General features: G+C 31.8%; 3 protein-coding genes across 4 annotated transcripts; 2 read left to right on the plus strand and 1 right to left on the minus strand.

Annotated features, from left to right (window-relative positions):
• The first annotated feature begins 266 nt into the window (after positions 1 to 266).
• On the plus strand, positions 267 to 6,361 carry LOC131846567 (malate dehydrogenase, mitochondrial-like). Of its 2 annotated transcripts, none has more exons than XM_059195913.1 (8): positions 267 to 545; positions 986 to 1,149; positions 1,600 to 1,707; positions 2,003 to 2,266; positions 2,737 to 2,955; positions 3,404 to 3,529; positions 4,312 to 4,437; positions 6,009 to 6,361. In XM_059195913.1, the coding sequence occupies exons 1-8, from the start codon at positions 386 to 388 to the stop codon at positions 6,210 to 6,212; spliced, it is 1,371 nt and encodes a 456-aa protein (XP_059051896.1). In that variant the 5' UTR covers positions 267 to 385; the 3' UTR covers positions 6,213 to 6,361. The 2 variants fall into 2 exon arrangements, with proteins under 2 accessions (XP_059051896.1, XP_059051889.1); XM_059195906.1 differs by having other exon boundaries at positions 4,291 to 4,437; positions 6,009 to 6,359.
• Positions 6,362 to 6,543: 182 nt separating this feature from the next.
• LOC131847927 (uncharacterized) lies at positions 6,544 to 12,129 on the minus strand. The gene is made up of 9 exons (XM_059197651.1): positions 11,818 to 12,129; positions 11,160 to 11,228; positions 10,545 to 10,660; positions 9,190 to 9,372; positions 8,601 to 8,741; positions 7,691 to 7,801; positions 7,401 to 7,517; positions 6,849 to 6,917; positions 6,544 to 6,717 (listed from the first exon to the last, which is right to left on the minus strand). Exons 1-9 carry the CDS (start codon positions 11,981 to 11,983, stop codon positions 6,679 to 6,681), a joined length of 1,011 nt encoding a protein of 336 aa, XP_059053634.1. The 5' UTR covers positions 11,984 to 12,129; the 3' UTR covers positions 6,544 to 6,678.
• Positions 12,130 to 12,578: 449 nt separating this feature from the next.
• LOC131846356 (uncharacterized) lies at positions 12,579 to 15,393 on the plus strand. The gene is made up of 5 exons (XM_059195631.1): positions 12,579 to 12,828; positions 12,914 to 13,044; positions 13,116 to 13,173; positions 13,248 to 14,936; positions 15,180 to 15,393. The coding sequence occupies exons 1-5, from the start codon at positions 12,711 to 12,713 to the stop codon at positions 15,305 to 15,307; spliced, it is 2,124 nt and encodes a 707-aa protein (XP_059051614.1). The 5' UTR covers positions 12,579 to 12,710; the 3' UTR covers positions 15,308 to 15,393.
• Positions 15,394 to 17,108: the final 1,715 nt, after the last annotated feature.

Here is a 17,108-nt window from a genome sequence, read left to right on the forward strand (position 1 = left end):
ACAACATACTTGTAGTTTAAATTATTCTTTTTTTAAAATGCCTAATTAAAAAAGTTCAATATTTCCATACGGACAATTATAAATTTTAGTCACACTACTCTTGTTTGCGTGCTTTTCATGAATTATTAAACAATGTTTAAATAAAAAAGTATTACTTTGAAATACTAACATTAATATCTTTTTAAAAAGTATACATCTTTGTTCAACCTTATTCATTACTATAGTTTGGCCTCTTTTGCCGTTAACCGCTTATTCTTAATTATAAAGAATAAGCGGTTGACTATAAAAGTTTAACAGTAAATTAAATGTCAATAAATAGTAATTAAAATTATGAAAATATGAGTAATATGTGAAAATTTTTATTTGAATTAAAAATAAAAAAAAAATGCATACATTTCGAGCTGTTTCTGGAATTTGGCGATTAAGAGGACTACAAATATGGGGTACTAAATTCAAGAGTTACCCTGAGATAAGTGCTGTTAAACATTACAGTACATGTCCAGCTGGCATGAAAGTTACTATCTGCGGGGCAGCGGGAAAAACAGGTACGTATTTTATCTCGTCTTACATGTTTTTAATGAGTTCAAATATTTAGTTTGTACTCAAATTATAGTTTGGACTTCAAGTTATAAAATAATAGTAACTGTCAACTTTTGTTGACCATATGCACAGGTGTACAAACACTCGAAAGATTTTATTTATTTTTAGGAGACATAAATCGCATGGAACTAAATAGGTTGAATAAAATTAATTTTTGAAGTTTTGTTTCCAATAATTATCTAATACACGACTTTTTTGTAATACAAAAATACAGACCTATGCCTCTCAAATTCTTCTCAATCTCTCTCTTAATTATTTTTATAATATCAACCATATACAAATCTAGTAGGTATATTGGTTTAGAATTTCTCTCTGGAATTTATGGCAAATTCGATTTAAGCAACGTTTAACAATATCTTTTAAATTAATATTATTTCGTTTCCAGGCCAACCACTGGCTCTATTATTAAAACAATGTCCATTATTGGACGAGATAGCACTGTATGATGTATGCGCCACTTGTGGCTATGGTATGGAACTGAGCCATGTAGATACGAAGTGTAAAGTCTCATCCTTCTCAGGTCGTCACATGCTTTGTGATGCTCTTAAGGTGATTATAAAAATACTATATTTTAAAAGCGCTTATATTCGATAGATAATTTTTCAACTTCTAAAATTTTTCGACCAGTTCAGTAAAATTTACAAAATGGATGTCATATGGAACCTAATTATCACAAATTTAACAGTTATTTTGAATAATACCTTCCTACAAGTACATAATGTAGGTACTTGTATATAAACTTACCTAAATAAAAATTATCCATGTTGTAATTTTAGAGACTAAATCGATTAGTTTATGAAACCTAAATTTCTTATAATGCTTTGATACCTTATTATATTTTTATTCGCGTGTATATTTATAAAAATTATTATTGAAACTTTTCAGTAAATATTAGAAGCCTTTAAGTCATTTAAATTCTATTATACAATTTCAATCTTTTTAATTTTATATTCTAGAAGATCTTAATTATAGCTATTTACCTTTGCTTTTTCGCCCCAGGATGCTAAAGTCGTGGTAATTGTAGCGAGGAATTGTTACGACACTTTTGAATATAGTGCGCCGATCATAACAGAGATTGCGCTGCAGATTTGTAATACCTGTCCTTCTGTGAGTATAAAGTTATAATTTAATGTATATCCTAATCTCATTTGACCATACACAAATGACGCTAAAGAATTTGTAACAAGTTATTGTTGAGTTTCCATAAATAATGATTAAATGGAATGAAATGAATTCATTATGTTCTCATTCTTATTAAGATTCGTAATCATTTGTATATATACGACATCTTATATATAAAATTCTCGTAATGTATAAAATACATAACTATATTAAATATTTTAAGTTATTTAAGGTACATTTTAGAACAGTACATTAATTAATATGTCTATTTGTCTATCAGGCTTTCACAATAATTGCGACAGAACCGGTGGAGAGTATGGTGCCCCTTCTAGGCGAAATACAAAGGCTCCGAAGTGTTTACAATCCTCGTAAATTGTTAGGCTGTGTAGAACTTAACTGCGTGCGTGCTAATACAGTCCTTGCTGACTTTCTGAGAGCCCCACCTGAGTCGGTGAGAGTGCCTGTTATTGGTGGTGCTACCCCTAATACCATGGTACCAGTTCTTTCGGCTGCCGTTCATCCATGTATAATGACTCAGGAACAGGTGAGATCATATGCTTATTAGGTACTTATCTATAACTTATTCTGATGATTATCGAATTCTGCGATAGTGCCTAGGTAGGTACTACGTACTGAAGTACTATACGTTGAAAATTAGTCATGTTTTTCATAACCGCTATCATATATAATATATACATACTAGTTCAAGTGAATGACAAGATGGTAAGTCACTTAGCCATAAAAAGGTAACAAATAGACAATTTTTTCATTTATAACATTAGGATGGATAAAAACTGATTCGTTCGGAAGTATCCAATAAAAAGCAGTTTATTTTAATTAAATTGGACGAAGTAAAATAGACGAGATTTTGATTCCTGTGAGATAGCAGTAGACTTGCCCTTACCATTTCATTTTTAAATATATCAAACACAATATTAACACCTGACAATGACTCTGACCAAGGAACAATAGTGAGGTAGGTGTATTTAATTTGTTTTATAACTCCACTTACAGATTGAATGTGTCACATCGTGTATAATGAGTGGAAACGAAGCAGTTTGCGCAGCAAAAGGGTGCTGTGCGGAGACTGCGTGTCTTGCTGGCGCATATGCTGTGGCTCGAAACACTATTAACGTGGTGAAAGGCCTGCAAGGTTCGAAGGAAGTTATCCAATGTGCATACGTCGATACTTTAGGGACGTGCGCGCCCGATTGTCAATTCTTTGCCAGCGAGGTAAGACAATATAGAATGTCATTTTTTTCAATTTTCTCTACTCATCATGTAGGTTTACAATGTGATTATTAAAGATCATAAAACTATTTAGGTCTTGTCTTTTATACACATATTTTCACTATATTATCCTCCTTCATACCTTTGTGTACATTTGACGCCATATATTGACAATAATCAAACGACTATAATAAATATAGTATTTGTAAAACTTCATCTGTTATTTTATGAATTAATAAATTAACAATAGTACACTAGTGTACTTAAAATTACACAAAAGAATTACTCCTTTGTAGCATAATTTTCTAGTTTCAACACTTCATTATTCTATATTTAAAAACAGATAACAATACAGTCTGTTAAAATTCCTCCAGGCGTTTTCACGCAAAAATTTAATAACCGAACAAATAAAAAGACGAATTTATACCCATTTTGCTATTTGTTTTTCCAGGTCGTACTGGGACCTTCGGGAATAGAAAAACACTTAGGTATTCCAGAGTTGTCGAAATTTGAGAATTGTTTACTGTGCAACTGTCTGCCATATGTAAGGAATGAGGTCGCTCGAGCAATATGGCTGGTAATTTTTTTAATATGTATTATGCATGTTTATATACAAAATAATATACATATATAAGTCAGAGTCACTTGTCATGTAGAATGTCATTTATATGATATAGACCTACTTTGACTGAAAAAAATAAAATTACTGTACACCATTAGCCGCAAAAGGTGGTTAAATAATAATACAATATTTTCTTTGCTAAAAGATATTTTACTCGTAGGTATACACGAGTACATAACATTAAAATATATTAACATCACGGCATTCAAATGGGCGAAGTTACAACTACTACTTGTAATATTTTCGGAAATGTTGCATGCATCTTAATAAGTATTAGAAAACAATAAAAAATAGATGAATATTACTGATAAATGCATTCCTTAGTTGTGCCGTTACGTTACGGTTTATAATTAAAATTTCTATTATATTATTAAGTACTTCACATTTAACACACCACGCAGATAGTCAGAGCATATTCTACAGATTACACAAAATACATAGGCCGGTGCCGGAGGAGTAAAAAAACTAATATAGAACTTAAAATTAAATTTATTATAGTAATAATTATTATATATATTAGTGAGACTCCAAATACCTATTGTACGGAAGTGGCACATTCTTGTTGGTCGTCTCGGTGTCCGCAGTAGTACTGGAGCAGGCGAACGGTAAACGTGTTATAGCCTGATCACCGTTGCCCGCTGCATGCAACGCTCTTTGGTATTTTTTAACATCAGCAATTTAACGTATTTGTATGTAAGTAATTCACATAATTCCAGGTGTACTCGATGTGTCAACAGTGTTGTTGTGCAAACTGCTACGCGCATCCGTGCACGTGTTACACGCCGCCCATAGTGCCGTGTGTACCGCCTGTCAACTGGACCTGCGACTGCCCTGACACCTGCCGCGATGAATACCTAGCTTCGGTTTGTATTTTTTTAATGTAATTACAATTTTTAACGCAAACAAGCTGATGGCCCACTTAAAGGTGATAACGGTCGCCCAAGTGCATTAACAGCACTACGGGCATGACGTTATCATGTGACCACTCATGCCTCGTATCCTGTAATTTCACTGCCTAATCTGCACCTTACGTTCGGAAGACACCGTACAAAGCTGCTTGGCGGCTGAAATAGGTCTACCTCTAGTGTATGTAATATTGCCTCATTACAACTTTATGTATGTATTTTAATAATAACTAATGGTGGTCGAGATTTTACATTACGTGAGATGTTTGATGTCAAAGATAGAGGTTTTGATGTCAAAGATTTATGTCCTGATGCGACATATATTATATATATTGACAATTGGAAGCCATCAAATTTTTTTTCGAAAGCTTTTTGATATCTTGACTTGGTCGAAGTGTGTCAAACGCATTTTCGTATGTTTTTAATTTTATTATTAATTGTACACATTTTTAATCATTATTATAAAGTATTACAATATTAGCTCTAAGTACTCCTTTGGGTATGCTGTTAAAGAAACAATTTCATATTTTATTGTTGTTATAATTTTAGTAAAAAGGGGTAGAAATTTTTTATTTCACATATTCATTAATATGAATTAACCCAGAACAATTTACACATCATTTAGTCACGAAATAAACTAGACTTTGTACTATGGAATAGAATAGAATAGAAAATCATTTATTCAAATAAACTTAATTTAAGCACTATTGAATAGTCATAACAATATTTTTTATCTACCGCTCGTTCGGAAAGCTGTCCTATCTTAAATAATCCTTGTAAGTTTACATTTACAAGTCGAAACTTGTGAATACAAACTACCAACCAGCACTAATTTATTTGGGTCAAATATAAATATACAATAAGATTAAATCAGTCGTAGTGATAAGAGCAGACCAGTCCCTACAAGCATCACTCTAGTGAACGAGTGTATGACGGATGAGCCAGGCATCACTGCGCTCGACCATATTTTAAGGAGCCCAATGACCCGGCCCACCACGCCGCCACATGTCTGGACATTTTAGTGAGCATGACTACTCATTCCACTCGACCACGTCACAGCTACTTAAAATTAATATATGGTAGTTACGGTATTCGCACTTTACATGAGGATGCATGCGGCAATTAATACAAAAGCCGCTATGCTATCATATATCAAGAAAGCAGTATGAAAAAGAAATTAACGTTGTCTTCAAATAAACATATTCTAGCTAGATATTGCTATGATCCATAAATTCATCTATCCTTTAAAAGGCATTTTTACATAACATTTGTTTAATATAAAATTTGAATTCTCTGTCAGATTTTTATTTGCGTAAGTTACCATAGAATGAATTACTAACTTTTGTACAGTCATTTTAAAATTTCTTATTTTTATTGAAACTAGCTTGTAAGTTTTTAAGTTTCTTGAAACTATCTTTTTCCTTGTATACATAATATTTTCATAAATGTGCTGTGAGGCTGTATGGCTCCTAAAGACAAATCTTTCTTGTTGGTTGTTTATATATTTTTATTTCATTGTACTTGTTTAGATATGCCGTGATATGACCTGCCGGTGGGGTAGCACAGAACTGTGCTGGCGACCTCGATGGGTTGACTATGATGCGGCGAGGGCTGCTAACCTCACGCATCAAATGCCTTTGAAAAACGCAGCTTGCTCCGAATGCCGGGTACCTAGGAGTGTACGAATAGAACAAGAAATACGAGAAAAGGCAATGAACCCCTGTAGCGGGTAATTAAAAATATACCAAAAAACTATATAAATAAAGACCTTATTAATTTGGAATACAAAAATGTTGGTAGATATTATTTGAACCTTGTGCCAAAAGGAAAAAAGTGATTGTTATTTTTTAAATTATTTATTATATTTTTTTACATATTTATGAAATAAATATTTGGTAGTAAAAAGTCTATTTAATATATAACTTTGCATTCAGGTACTTTTAAACGAAAAGCGATGAATCTGCATAATATTAAATGTATTTATTTGTTTTATATGAGTATGTTAGTAGGTTATATTACAGATAACATAATATAAATACAAAATAGGTAATATTAAAAATAAGGAATCTAAATAAGAAATTTTTGAAACGAAGTTTTTTGGAATTTGAAGGTAAACTTGCTACCAATATTTAATAATACTTTTAAATCTAAAGTAACTATGCATCTGTAGAAAATTTCTATTTTTACTTTCTTCATTATTTATTTAATTTGCGACTTCGATTTAGCGGCTATACATTTCTGCAATATGAAACATTATACGTACATATGTTTTAAACACGCCTATTGAAGCAGGCTTATATTTTGTCTTTGTGTAGGTAAGTAATCTAGGATATAGTCAGAAAATATTCGATTTCTGAAAATATACGGACCTTTGAAACTGAAATATTAATAACTGATGGTATCACGTTAAAATCTTCTTTGACTTTTCTCATTGATTTCTGAAAATATTAAATTGTAAATGGAAATTAATATTTTCAACTTGTATATGGTATAACTTTAAACGTGAGAAATATTTGGTTTATTATTCTAAAGTATCAAAAATAGTTAGAATAATAAACTTCACTTCACCTACAGTTCTTACAAGTGAAACTCTAAAGACTAACATATTCTAACAGGTATAGGAAAATCAGTGCAGTAGCAGTATTACTCCTTACTAGGTTATATATGTACATTATGTATAGCATTACGTAAAAGTCTGCATTTACTATGAATATTTTACTGTAAATTATTCTGGTAGCAGAAAATATTTTAATATTCTATTTTGTTTATTGACAGGCAGAAAGTTCCCAACAACAAAAAGTATGTGTCCCTCAGTAGTCGCGGTCGCACATAGTGGGAAGTATTAATCAAGAAGATATAACCAGAAGCAAATAACATACGTGCTGAATGATATTAATAATTTAGATAAATTATGAAAATACCTTTGGAACGCATATCATAATTCCAGAACGGTCTTCTCTTGGCAACCCGGGATGAAAACAAGGTCCAATAGAGGCTTTGCCTTCTAATAACCAGTACTGACTTTTGGCGCCAATATTGACTTTTACCTGACCAGATATTCTGCAATTATTTATATATTTTATTATGTTGATTATACTGTACATAAGTCCTACTGTTAGTGCAACATATAGACTAACAGTCTCAGTTTTTTTTTTTATGGATGATTGTGGAATGGTGCAGCCGCCTGTGCTAATGGTTTACAAAAACTTACTAGTTTAGCACACTCGGTCGCTAAATATTCTTTTGTCATTTTGTCCTGATGTCGATGTTTAGGATTATCCAGTAGTCCGTCATTATTGTCTGGACCGCTTTTCTTATCTATCTGTAAATTGATCTTGTTTTATGAACTTTGCTTCACACTTGAAGACCTTGACTTGCATATTTTCTCGTATTATTATGATAGCATAGATTTAAATTCGCCGACAATCAGCATAAATTACGGTGCTCACCGCTAAATCAATTTTAATATTGCATATCGTAATTTTAGGGAGACTGGACTCATGGGATTTGTAGTATAATAGTCACATAAATGATATGAACCACTGATTTTATACTTTATACTTATTAGTGTTGAAACCGTCTTGTAGGCTGAGAACACATATGTCTGTGTGTGTGTGAATAAAGGGATGCCTTATAAATTCGGTAAATAAATAGGCGATAAATTAATATTTACGGAAAGTAATTAGTTGATGTGAGGAAATCTTATGAGATTAACTAATATTTAACAAACCTTTTTTTATTTCTAGTAAATAATACACAACACTTCACATTTCACATCAATTATTTACTATAATAATTAAGATACTATAATAAAAAATAAAACAAGTAATTAGTCATTTTATATACACTATTATGAAATAATTTATATAAGTACGTCTCAATTTATTTAGCTGGCCATTTCCAAATCCCAACAAATATCTTATTAGTACAAAACAATACATTTAGAACCGGCCCTTTTTCGAATTAGCGAACGTTTTTTTTTCATTTAAAGCTTAATTTTTAAGTGTGTACGTAGTTCTTAGATACTAACGTGGCTGTTGGAAATAGCCAGCTATTGCGACATGTAGGGATACTTTGGACAGAAGAACAGAGTTAGAGAAGCTAGTTTAAATTCCAGTAGCGTAATCTTGTGCCGAGGAGACATTGTCCTCAGAGGGTGCCTCGTACAGCATTCCACAGCAGAACAGCTGGCGCATAGCGCGTGAGACGCGGAAGGAGCGCGAGTCACTGCGGGGCAGCCCACCAGCTTCTTCGTCATCAGACTACAACAGTAATTACACTTAAGTAATGTTGGGTAATTAAATTTTATACGACGGTAATATTACTGTATACATATTAATATATTATTTTCGTGGCAGGCTGCCGCGCTTGATTTATCGGTGAATTATTCCAAAAAGTTAAGTAATTGAGAATATTAATAAACAAATAGTGATATGCATCAGTTTCGCACGGGTAGTATAAAAATATATTATACGTACACCTTTATCAGGAACTACTCTGTTGATATCTCGTTTAGTTACTTTAGAACGGTACGGTTACGGTAGAGGACTTTGTTTTTATAGTGTGTATAGTGTAGATAGTTATAAACTTATATAATTAATATTTATTTTAGTATATACATTCATAGAGATATACGAGTATATAATCAGTTTTAAAAAATAATAAACATGATCTTAAATTCCATAACTTAATTAATAAATCATACAATACCCATTCCGCACGTTTTCCAATTGAATCGGTTATTCGTAACTCTGCTACATCTTCTGTTAGGCTATCATCATCAGATTTCGTAACTAAATCCGTTCCTCGATTTTTTTCATCAACAAGGTTTTTAATGGTTGATATTACTGTCTCTACTGGAATTGGCTGTGGTGGGACTGTGAGAGTTCTTTTCTGTAACAAAAAATACTACACTATTATATTTATTACTTTTAAACTGATATAATGTAGCTCATACTTAGTTCCTACATATGTGAGATCGAATAGAATTATAAGTAAATAGTTAAAGTGTGCGAAAGAACGTGTTAGAAAGACAGGAAAAAACAAAAGAACAATAGGTAATATATACATAACAGTTAAGTGTTATTAAAAGAAAAATAAAGAGAAGCTACAGAATGAATAAGAAGTAATTTGTTTCATATGACATGTTATGTTGTTCTATTTTACAGCGGCATGTAGTGCCTATATCTAGTTTGGTCTCACGCAATTCTCACTAAGTACTAATCGTTACGCGACATGGCGTGCTATCGTTTCATTTTGTGAACATCTACTTTATGTATAGGGTTTGACTGTAATAATTTATTGCATTTTTATAACTAAATGAAGCTGACTGCCCACGGATATATACATAAAGAACTTCGTAAACATCATGGTATTATGGAACGCTCGTAGTGGGTATTAATAGGTTGTCGTCATCAAACGGGTGCTAAGAAATACTGTTGCAGACTACTTTTTAATTAGTACAATCACACTTGCCACCACCTACTCTGAAAATCAGTGTTTTGTTCCTTGAGTGATTCGCCACTGAGCTATGAGGCATTTTGTATTGCTATGGCAGATACATACAGGTAAACCTGTATTATATTGTATTTCAATCTTTGAAACACAGAACAAAGAAGTTTTTTGTTCTGTAATTTAAGTAGGTTGTATACTATTTGTAATTAAACATATATGTGTGTACTAAGATACAACTAAAAATTCTAAAGTTTTATTCCTAGGATATCATAATAATCATAACATAATCCATGAGGTTTGATCGCGTAATAGTCTATTACGCGATCAAACCTCATGGACGCGTTTATAGAAGAACAACTTTTAGTACAATACATACTAAAGTTGTTGTTTCTCAAATGAGTATACATGACTGATCTTATGTAGATTATGTAATCTGTGCTTAATACTCGTACCTTATATTAAGCACAGATAACATAATATTACATAGTAAGGGATCAAGATAATCTTCAGAGTTAGCAGTGTAATCATTGTATAATTATTAGAGACAGATCTCAAGATATATGGAAAAAATATATAATAAGAAAGTGTACGTGGTAACTGAATAACCGTACCTTAGTTTCAACTTCCAAAGTTGTCAAAGCCATTGTTTCAGGCGACGACTCTCGCCTTTTTGTGTTACTTAATCTTATTTCAGTTTCACTCTGCTTGTGTTTCTCTGAAGACATTGCTGAAACAAAAATACATTGCCATCATAAATGCAATCAATAATTTGATTTATTAATATCCAGCAATAAATTATATGCTTCGGTGGTCTAGCGGTTAAGCACACTGCTTTACTATCGATGGTCATGGGTTCGATTCCTCGCACTGTGCAAACATTTGTATTAATGAGTGTGATCGTTTATATTTTGGGTGTTTTCTATGTATATTATGTATGTATTTACAGAATAATAAAAAAAATCGTATTTATATTGTCTAGTATCCATTACACAAGCTCTGCTTCCCGTGGCACTAGATGGCGCTGTGGAAATTGTGTATTACTCTATTATTTATTTATATAACCCAGTTGTATCTGGCAATACGGTACACACTGATTACGAAGCTTTCTATAAGTGAAGTATTTTTCAAATTAGTCAAGTATGTTTTAGTTTACTCATTACAAATTAATAAAAAATTACACCTTTCCTATTTATAATTTTAGTATAAACTAAATAATTGGAACATACCACGGTCACATTCCCTCTGTTCTTCAAGATCTTGATGTATTGTAGACACTTTCAGCTCTTCGGCTAAGACTGTAAATAATATAACTCAATTTAATTAACCATCTAGAATACTAACATTATATAAATGGGTATTCGTAATTACAGAGACCCAGAGAGACCAATAATAAATAGATTAAGGGATGAAATATTTAGGGTTAGATTATTTTTAATATATTTTCTATTACGAAATAAATTTATATTTGGAAACTCATATACGTGTAAAAAACTAGCTAGGACCATAGGTCTACAGTATGTAATAGTAGGTTTAATCTTACATGTCACAAGGATAATTTTATTTCCAATGATAATGATATATATTCAAGTGAAATACTTAATTTGTTAATATTATTTTAAAAACAATTTTTAACACACTTTTAAAATAACTAATATCCAGATGACGTTACGTATATCATAGCTATGATACAGTATACAAGTTCGGAAGTAGACGTTGACTGTAAGAATCGTTAAATTTTTACTATTAAAGAGATTGTTCAGAGTTCTTAAATTTAATATTAATATCTGAAATCTTGCAATTAATGCTCGTTGATATTAAATGGCAAAATTGCATTTGTAATAGAAATTTCGTATTTAATTCCATTGGATAATAAAAAAATCATACTAGGTGCAGCCGGCACTCTAGAACGTTTATGGTGAAGATCAGTAGTTGGTTCCTCTTGCAGCTCAGTAGGACGGTAAGGTTGCTTGTGCCGACTACCAGCTGTCTGTTCGAACGATACAATGGACCCCGTCGCAGCCACCCCACTTTCCTTCTCTTGTTCTGACATATTTTGCTACTCAAGCATCCATACGTATTATTTATGCTAAAACCTCACCAATTTGTCACCCAAATATCGACAACAATTTTTTAGAAATTACAATTGTATAAAACGTCACTCTTTGTTAATTTTGACATTTAATTTTCTTGTTTTTATTATATTCCATTTTCAAAATATGTTACGAAATAGTTAAATAATTGTAGTAAGCAAATACAGAGGTACCTCTTAGGACTGAATAAAAAAATCGATATACTAACCGACTAATTTATAAGTACCAACGAAATGTTACAACTATAAAATATCATATTTCAGTGGATGTAATGTATTGCTATTATGATAATATCGATTTACAATATTAACTTTATCAAATCCCTGATCAATACTGATTGACATTATTTATCTACGATACCTAGTAAATTATCTTTTGTTGTATACTACTGGAAGTTATTAGTAATTTATAAATGGTCGCCTATTGAACTCTCTGAAACTGTATTAGTTAAAACTACTTAAAAGTTTATGTTAATAACATAAACTTTTCGACATTGATAACCATAGATTTTTGTATATTTGAAGAAGAAAACTTTCTTTGAAATCGAATGCCAAATTCTAAACTGCCAAAATGGTGTAAAATTTTATCATTCCTCTAAATTATTGTTACGTTAACCTTTTTATTTTGTACGTCAGTAGATTAAAAATTACATTGTAATTATGCCGAGGAAGACGAAAATAAAATGTGATGGAAAATAAACAATTGCCATCCAAGAAATTATTATCCATCAAAGAAGAAAAATTAATACGTGAAGTTGACTCTCTTGTAGGAGAACCTCACTTATCTAACAAACAACTAATTCTAGGTATTATAAATAATTTACATACAACTATCTACTATTTTAATAATAATAAATGATTAATAAAAATATTATTCATATTGTGATATAGATTTCGAGATATTTCAAAAGAAACCGACCAAACGAGAGGCATCGCAAAAAGTACTAGTATCCATAAAGCCGCGAATGCCCACGATTAGAACGCTGTATATTGCTGAGAAGAGCAGATTCAATGCTAAAAAGGTGCATAAGATATAAATTTTACTAATATTGGTGATTTGATATTGTAAAAAAAAATATGTTTTGATTCACAGAATTCAGAAAAATCTGGTTCACGACTAGCTATAGGAGACCATTCTTCGTTCACGACTAGTAAGATGCTTTGTTTCTGCAGCTATTATGTAATATTTTTTATTTATTATGCTTAAAATATTTTATATTTTTAGATGTTTCTGAATATAACTCTAACAGCCAAAAGTCTAGTGAGTGTAAAACGGAACAAGGAACCGAAACATCCAACAGTAAATTGGAACAATATTCGTCTATTAATGAACATTTAGACACTTCTACAGTAGTTTCTAAATGTTTCCAGTTTAAAACTCAAGTGCCTAATACGCCACAACGATCAATCGAAAAATGTTACATATATACACAACCAAAATTAATTATGAACCTTCCGAAAGTTAATGCGAAAAACGATAAGTCAAAAGGAAGCTCACATAAAGTAGATATTGCTACACTTATTGTCACAAATACTTCTTCTGAAGATTCAGCATTGCCTTCTACTAGTACTTTGCAGAAAATAAACAGAAGAATCGATTGTTTAGAACGCAAAATTATGAAGCAAGAAATAATGTTTCGGGCAATTGATCCTAATGTGCCCATATCTTCATCTGAAGATGAATCCAAAAATAACGTAATAAGAACTGCATCTGGTATAGGGCGCCCTTGTTGTAGTTATATAGAACAATATAGCCATATTCCAGAAACATCAGCTTTCCAACGATATGCTCATCAAACGGCACCATTGTCTCCAAGTAAAGCTGCTACTCTAGAAAAAGAACATAATTCAGAACAATATGGCCGTGATTTACAATATGGTCGTGATTTTACTACTTACGATGGCATAACAGCACGAGGTAGAAGACAATGTGCTTCAGTACCTTGTAAACGTGATGACGTCCCTAAAATGGCTGCTGAGAGAGTACATAAAATACGCCACAAACTTAATCCGGTTCGTGATTATCGGCTGATGGATACAGTTCATTATTTAGCGCAGGGCGAATTCGCTCCCCGTGATGATGGTATAAAATTAACACCATCTCGAGAGGCAGTACTCAGTGACATTATATGGGAAGATGTGTGTCGTACACATTGGCCAAATACTCGCTTAGGTCGTCGAATAGCACATCCTGAAAGATGCAGTACTAGATGTGAATTGCAACGTTTAATTGACAGTTTGCTAAGAGAAAGAGTTGCACATGTCGAACGCAGAAGACGCCGTCATTACAGAATAGTCAAACTAAATCATCGTCATGAGAGCTGCAGACCTGTAGGAAAAACCGGAGATATAATTGTAGCAAGCCATAAAAACAAACAGCCGAATGATGATAGAAGAATCCTTCTCAACGATGTACATACCACTAGTGCAGTAATGACGGACAGGCGACGGGAAGAACAAAATTTACGAAATGGTCACAAAAGTCATGATCGCTTAATTTTGCCTGACTTTCGTCGAAAGAATGCGTCAAGATTAGAAGATTGTATTCCTGGTCCCAGTCACGCATTTTCCCGACAACGTACTAACAGAGAAGCTACGTGTTGCTATCATACTTCAAGTCCTATCAAGTTAGAGCAAAATACAGTTTCATCAGAGAAGACAAATAGTAATATTTATAACAGGACACAGGAGTTAACCAGTGGAAGTAGTTCCACTTACAAGCCGTATCATAAAACTCCTCGCCTTGTGGTAAAGAAAGATGCTTCGAGACGTAAATATCAGTCTAAAGAAGAACCAGACCTTGAGCATTACATACTCTTGCCCACATTAGTAGTCCGAACACCGTCGAATGTAAAGCGGCAAAAAAAGTTTAACGAACTTTATCACCGAATACTAAATGTACATCTAAATAAAGGTTAGTATTGCCCTTCATACTATATAATTCGAAGTTTAGAAAACATAATAGGTACTAGTCTGATGTATAATATATTTATTTTTTCTAACGTTGGTAAAACTATTAAATATCTTCTAATGTATTTTCAATCATTCACAAAATTATTATAGAGTTTCCATGTTCATGGGCTTACACGCGTCACATTAACACGGTTTAAAATCTAGATGTGTGTCATCATCGGTTTAACTTGCTTTTTTTTTTCAGCTGAAAATAGCACTCTGGAAGATGAAATTTCTGAACAAACGACAAACGAAAACCATAACATGAAAGATATTGGTTTTAACATTAATATTACTTTATCACGTAGTTCGGAGCAGTTTAATACTAAATAATTATTAGTAATCAGAGTATATCAATCGCCTCAATAATTTTTATATAGTTACCATTTCCTTTTCTTATTGCGCCTTATTGTACGTAATAAACAAATTTAATTATAACAATATCTATATATAATATTTGATATCTCTTAATTCTATACATATTTTCATACTTGTTGTGTTCACGACTCGGTTGACATCATAGTCGTACATTAATTTTATTGTTCATGAACCGATCGGAATGAAATAAACACTAAATAAAAAACGGAATTAAATGAGTTTAGCCGCTTTTTTCTCTTTTATGGTGTCCGGGTATTAAATTCTTTTAGTTTACGTTAGCAAACAAACAGCCAAACTGAGAAAAATTCTACTCTTTTTAAAACTATGAAAATATTTAAGGTAGAAATACTATTTTTTTTTGCAATTTTTATATATGTATCATCATACATATACAATAATGAAAATTGGCCCAATTGAAAGTTCGATTTATGAGAAAGCGGAACTGAAAATCACGTGTGTAAACACACAGGTGTGTCACACAATCATGTATCATTACTTTAAGTAAGTGTTACAAGGACTTGAATGCGAAGCAATAGAGCGATAACACGTGCTGCTACTTCATACTCGCCACGTCAACAATGAAAGAAAAACAACAATATGATACATCCTTGGTTGACTACGAAATTATAAAAATTAAATCAATAAGTACTATCTAGGTATAGCATTAAGAACTAGCGACCCGCTCTCGTTTTGCACTCAATAATATATTTTCCGACTATAAAATGTAGCCTATATTTTAAATTAAGCCTCCAGTAATATTTCCGTGTAAAATGCACTCAATTGAATACAGTAATTTTTGCGTGATGCACATACAGATACCTAATAAAGGTTTTTTTTTATCTATGATTTACAGACATTGGCCTGATATAATTTTATTAGGTATATGTATAAGTAGTAGAAGGTAATTAAATAACTTTATTTCACAGAAATATTAACATAATTAACTTAATGAGAATAGTATACGAGTTATTCTGAAGTATAAGCTATATTACTGTAGAGTTTCATTAAAAACTATATTAAGTATTGCGTGAACGACTAACAAACATCCAAACTAAGTATCCATACATACAAACTTTTGCATATATAATATAATATGAACAAGATTTGGTATTTACGCACTATTGTGTAGTGCGTAAATACTTCAGATTACTACCCAGTTATTTTACTGATATATCTATTTCCCTTCATTATGTGTATTTAGACAAGGACATCCGTGTCTTTGATAATGAGATACAGTTAAAAATTGACAGAGCATAATACGACATTGACGACTCTGTAAAATATGAAGCGCTCGATATACGAGTACACTATTCAAAATAAAAAGTGGACTTTTTACGTTGATATCACTATTTATTTTTTAGTATCTGAAGTACCAAAAACCAAAAAATATGTTGTTTTTGATAATTAATAAATAGATATAAACAACATCTATTTTTCGTTATACTTGTTGTTAACTCAGTTTAATTGGCAAATTGGAACGCCTTTTACACGAGTTTGGTTTCTGGTGCCGCATCGTTTGATCATTAATAACAGTGTCGGAACTTCTTTGTATCATTACATTTTCTAGTTTAAAATATTGCTGAATCATGGACAATCCTACTACAAAGTTTAGTCTTAGAATAAATTTACATTAAAAACTAGTAATATGAGAATAGTGGTTTAACATTTTCTGTTAAATTAATGTACAATAGTAATATTAATTCTCGTCTCCCTCTCTAAGGATCATTGTACAATTCATATTATTTTTATACCTTGT

Source organism: Achroia grisella, unplaced genomic scaffold (assembly GCF_030625045.1).
Source record: "Achroia grisella isolate CSIRO2021 unplaced genomic scaffold, CSIRO_AGI_Agris_v1 utg109, whole genome shotgun sequence".
NCBI lineage: Eukaryota > Metazoa > Arthropoda > Insecta > Lepidoptera > Pyralidae > Achroia > Achroia grisella.

Bases quoted from the DNA above. Each gene is read 5' to 3' on its own strand.
- LOC131846567 (XM_059195906.1), top strand. From the start codon at position 386: ATGCATACATTTCGAGCTGTTTCTGGAATTTGGCGATTAAGAGGACTA. The intron at 1,708-2,002 runs GTGAGTATAAAG...TTTGTCTATCAG, and splicing joins TTTGTAATACCTGTCCTTCT to GCTTTCACAATAATTGCGAC. The intron at 3,530-4,290 runs GTAATTTTTTTA...ACATAATTCCAG, and splicing joins TCGCTCGAGCAATATGGCTG to GTGTACTCGATGTGTCAACA.
- LOC131847927 (XM_059197651.1), bottom strand. From the start codon at position 11,983: ATGTCAGAACAAGAGAAGGAAAGTGGGGTGGCTGCGACGGGGTCCATT. The intron at 11,229-11,817 runs GTATGATTTTTT...TATTATTTACAG, and splicing joins TAGAGTGCCGGCTGCACCTA to TCTTAGCCGAAGAGCTGAAA. The intron at 6,718-6,848 runs GTCCGTATATTT...TTCATATTGCAG, and splicing joins TTAATATTTCAGTTTCAAAG to AAATGTATAGCCGCTAAATC.
- LOC131846356 (XM_059195631.1), top strand. From the start codon at position 12,711: ATGGAAAATAAACAATTGCCATCCAAGAAATTATTATCCATCAAAGAA. The intron at 13,045-13,115 runs GTGCATAAGATA...TTTGATTCACAG, and splicing joins GCAGATTCAATGCTAAAAAG to AATTCAGAAAAATCTGGTTC. The intron at 13,174-13,247 runs GTAAGATGCTTT...TTATATTTTTAG, and splicing joins CCATTCTTCGTTCACGACTA to ATGTTTCTGAATATAACTCT.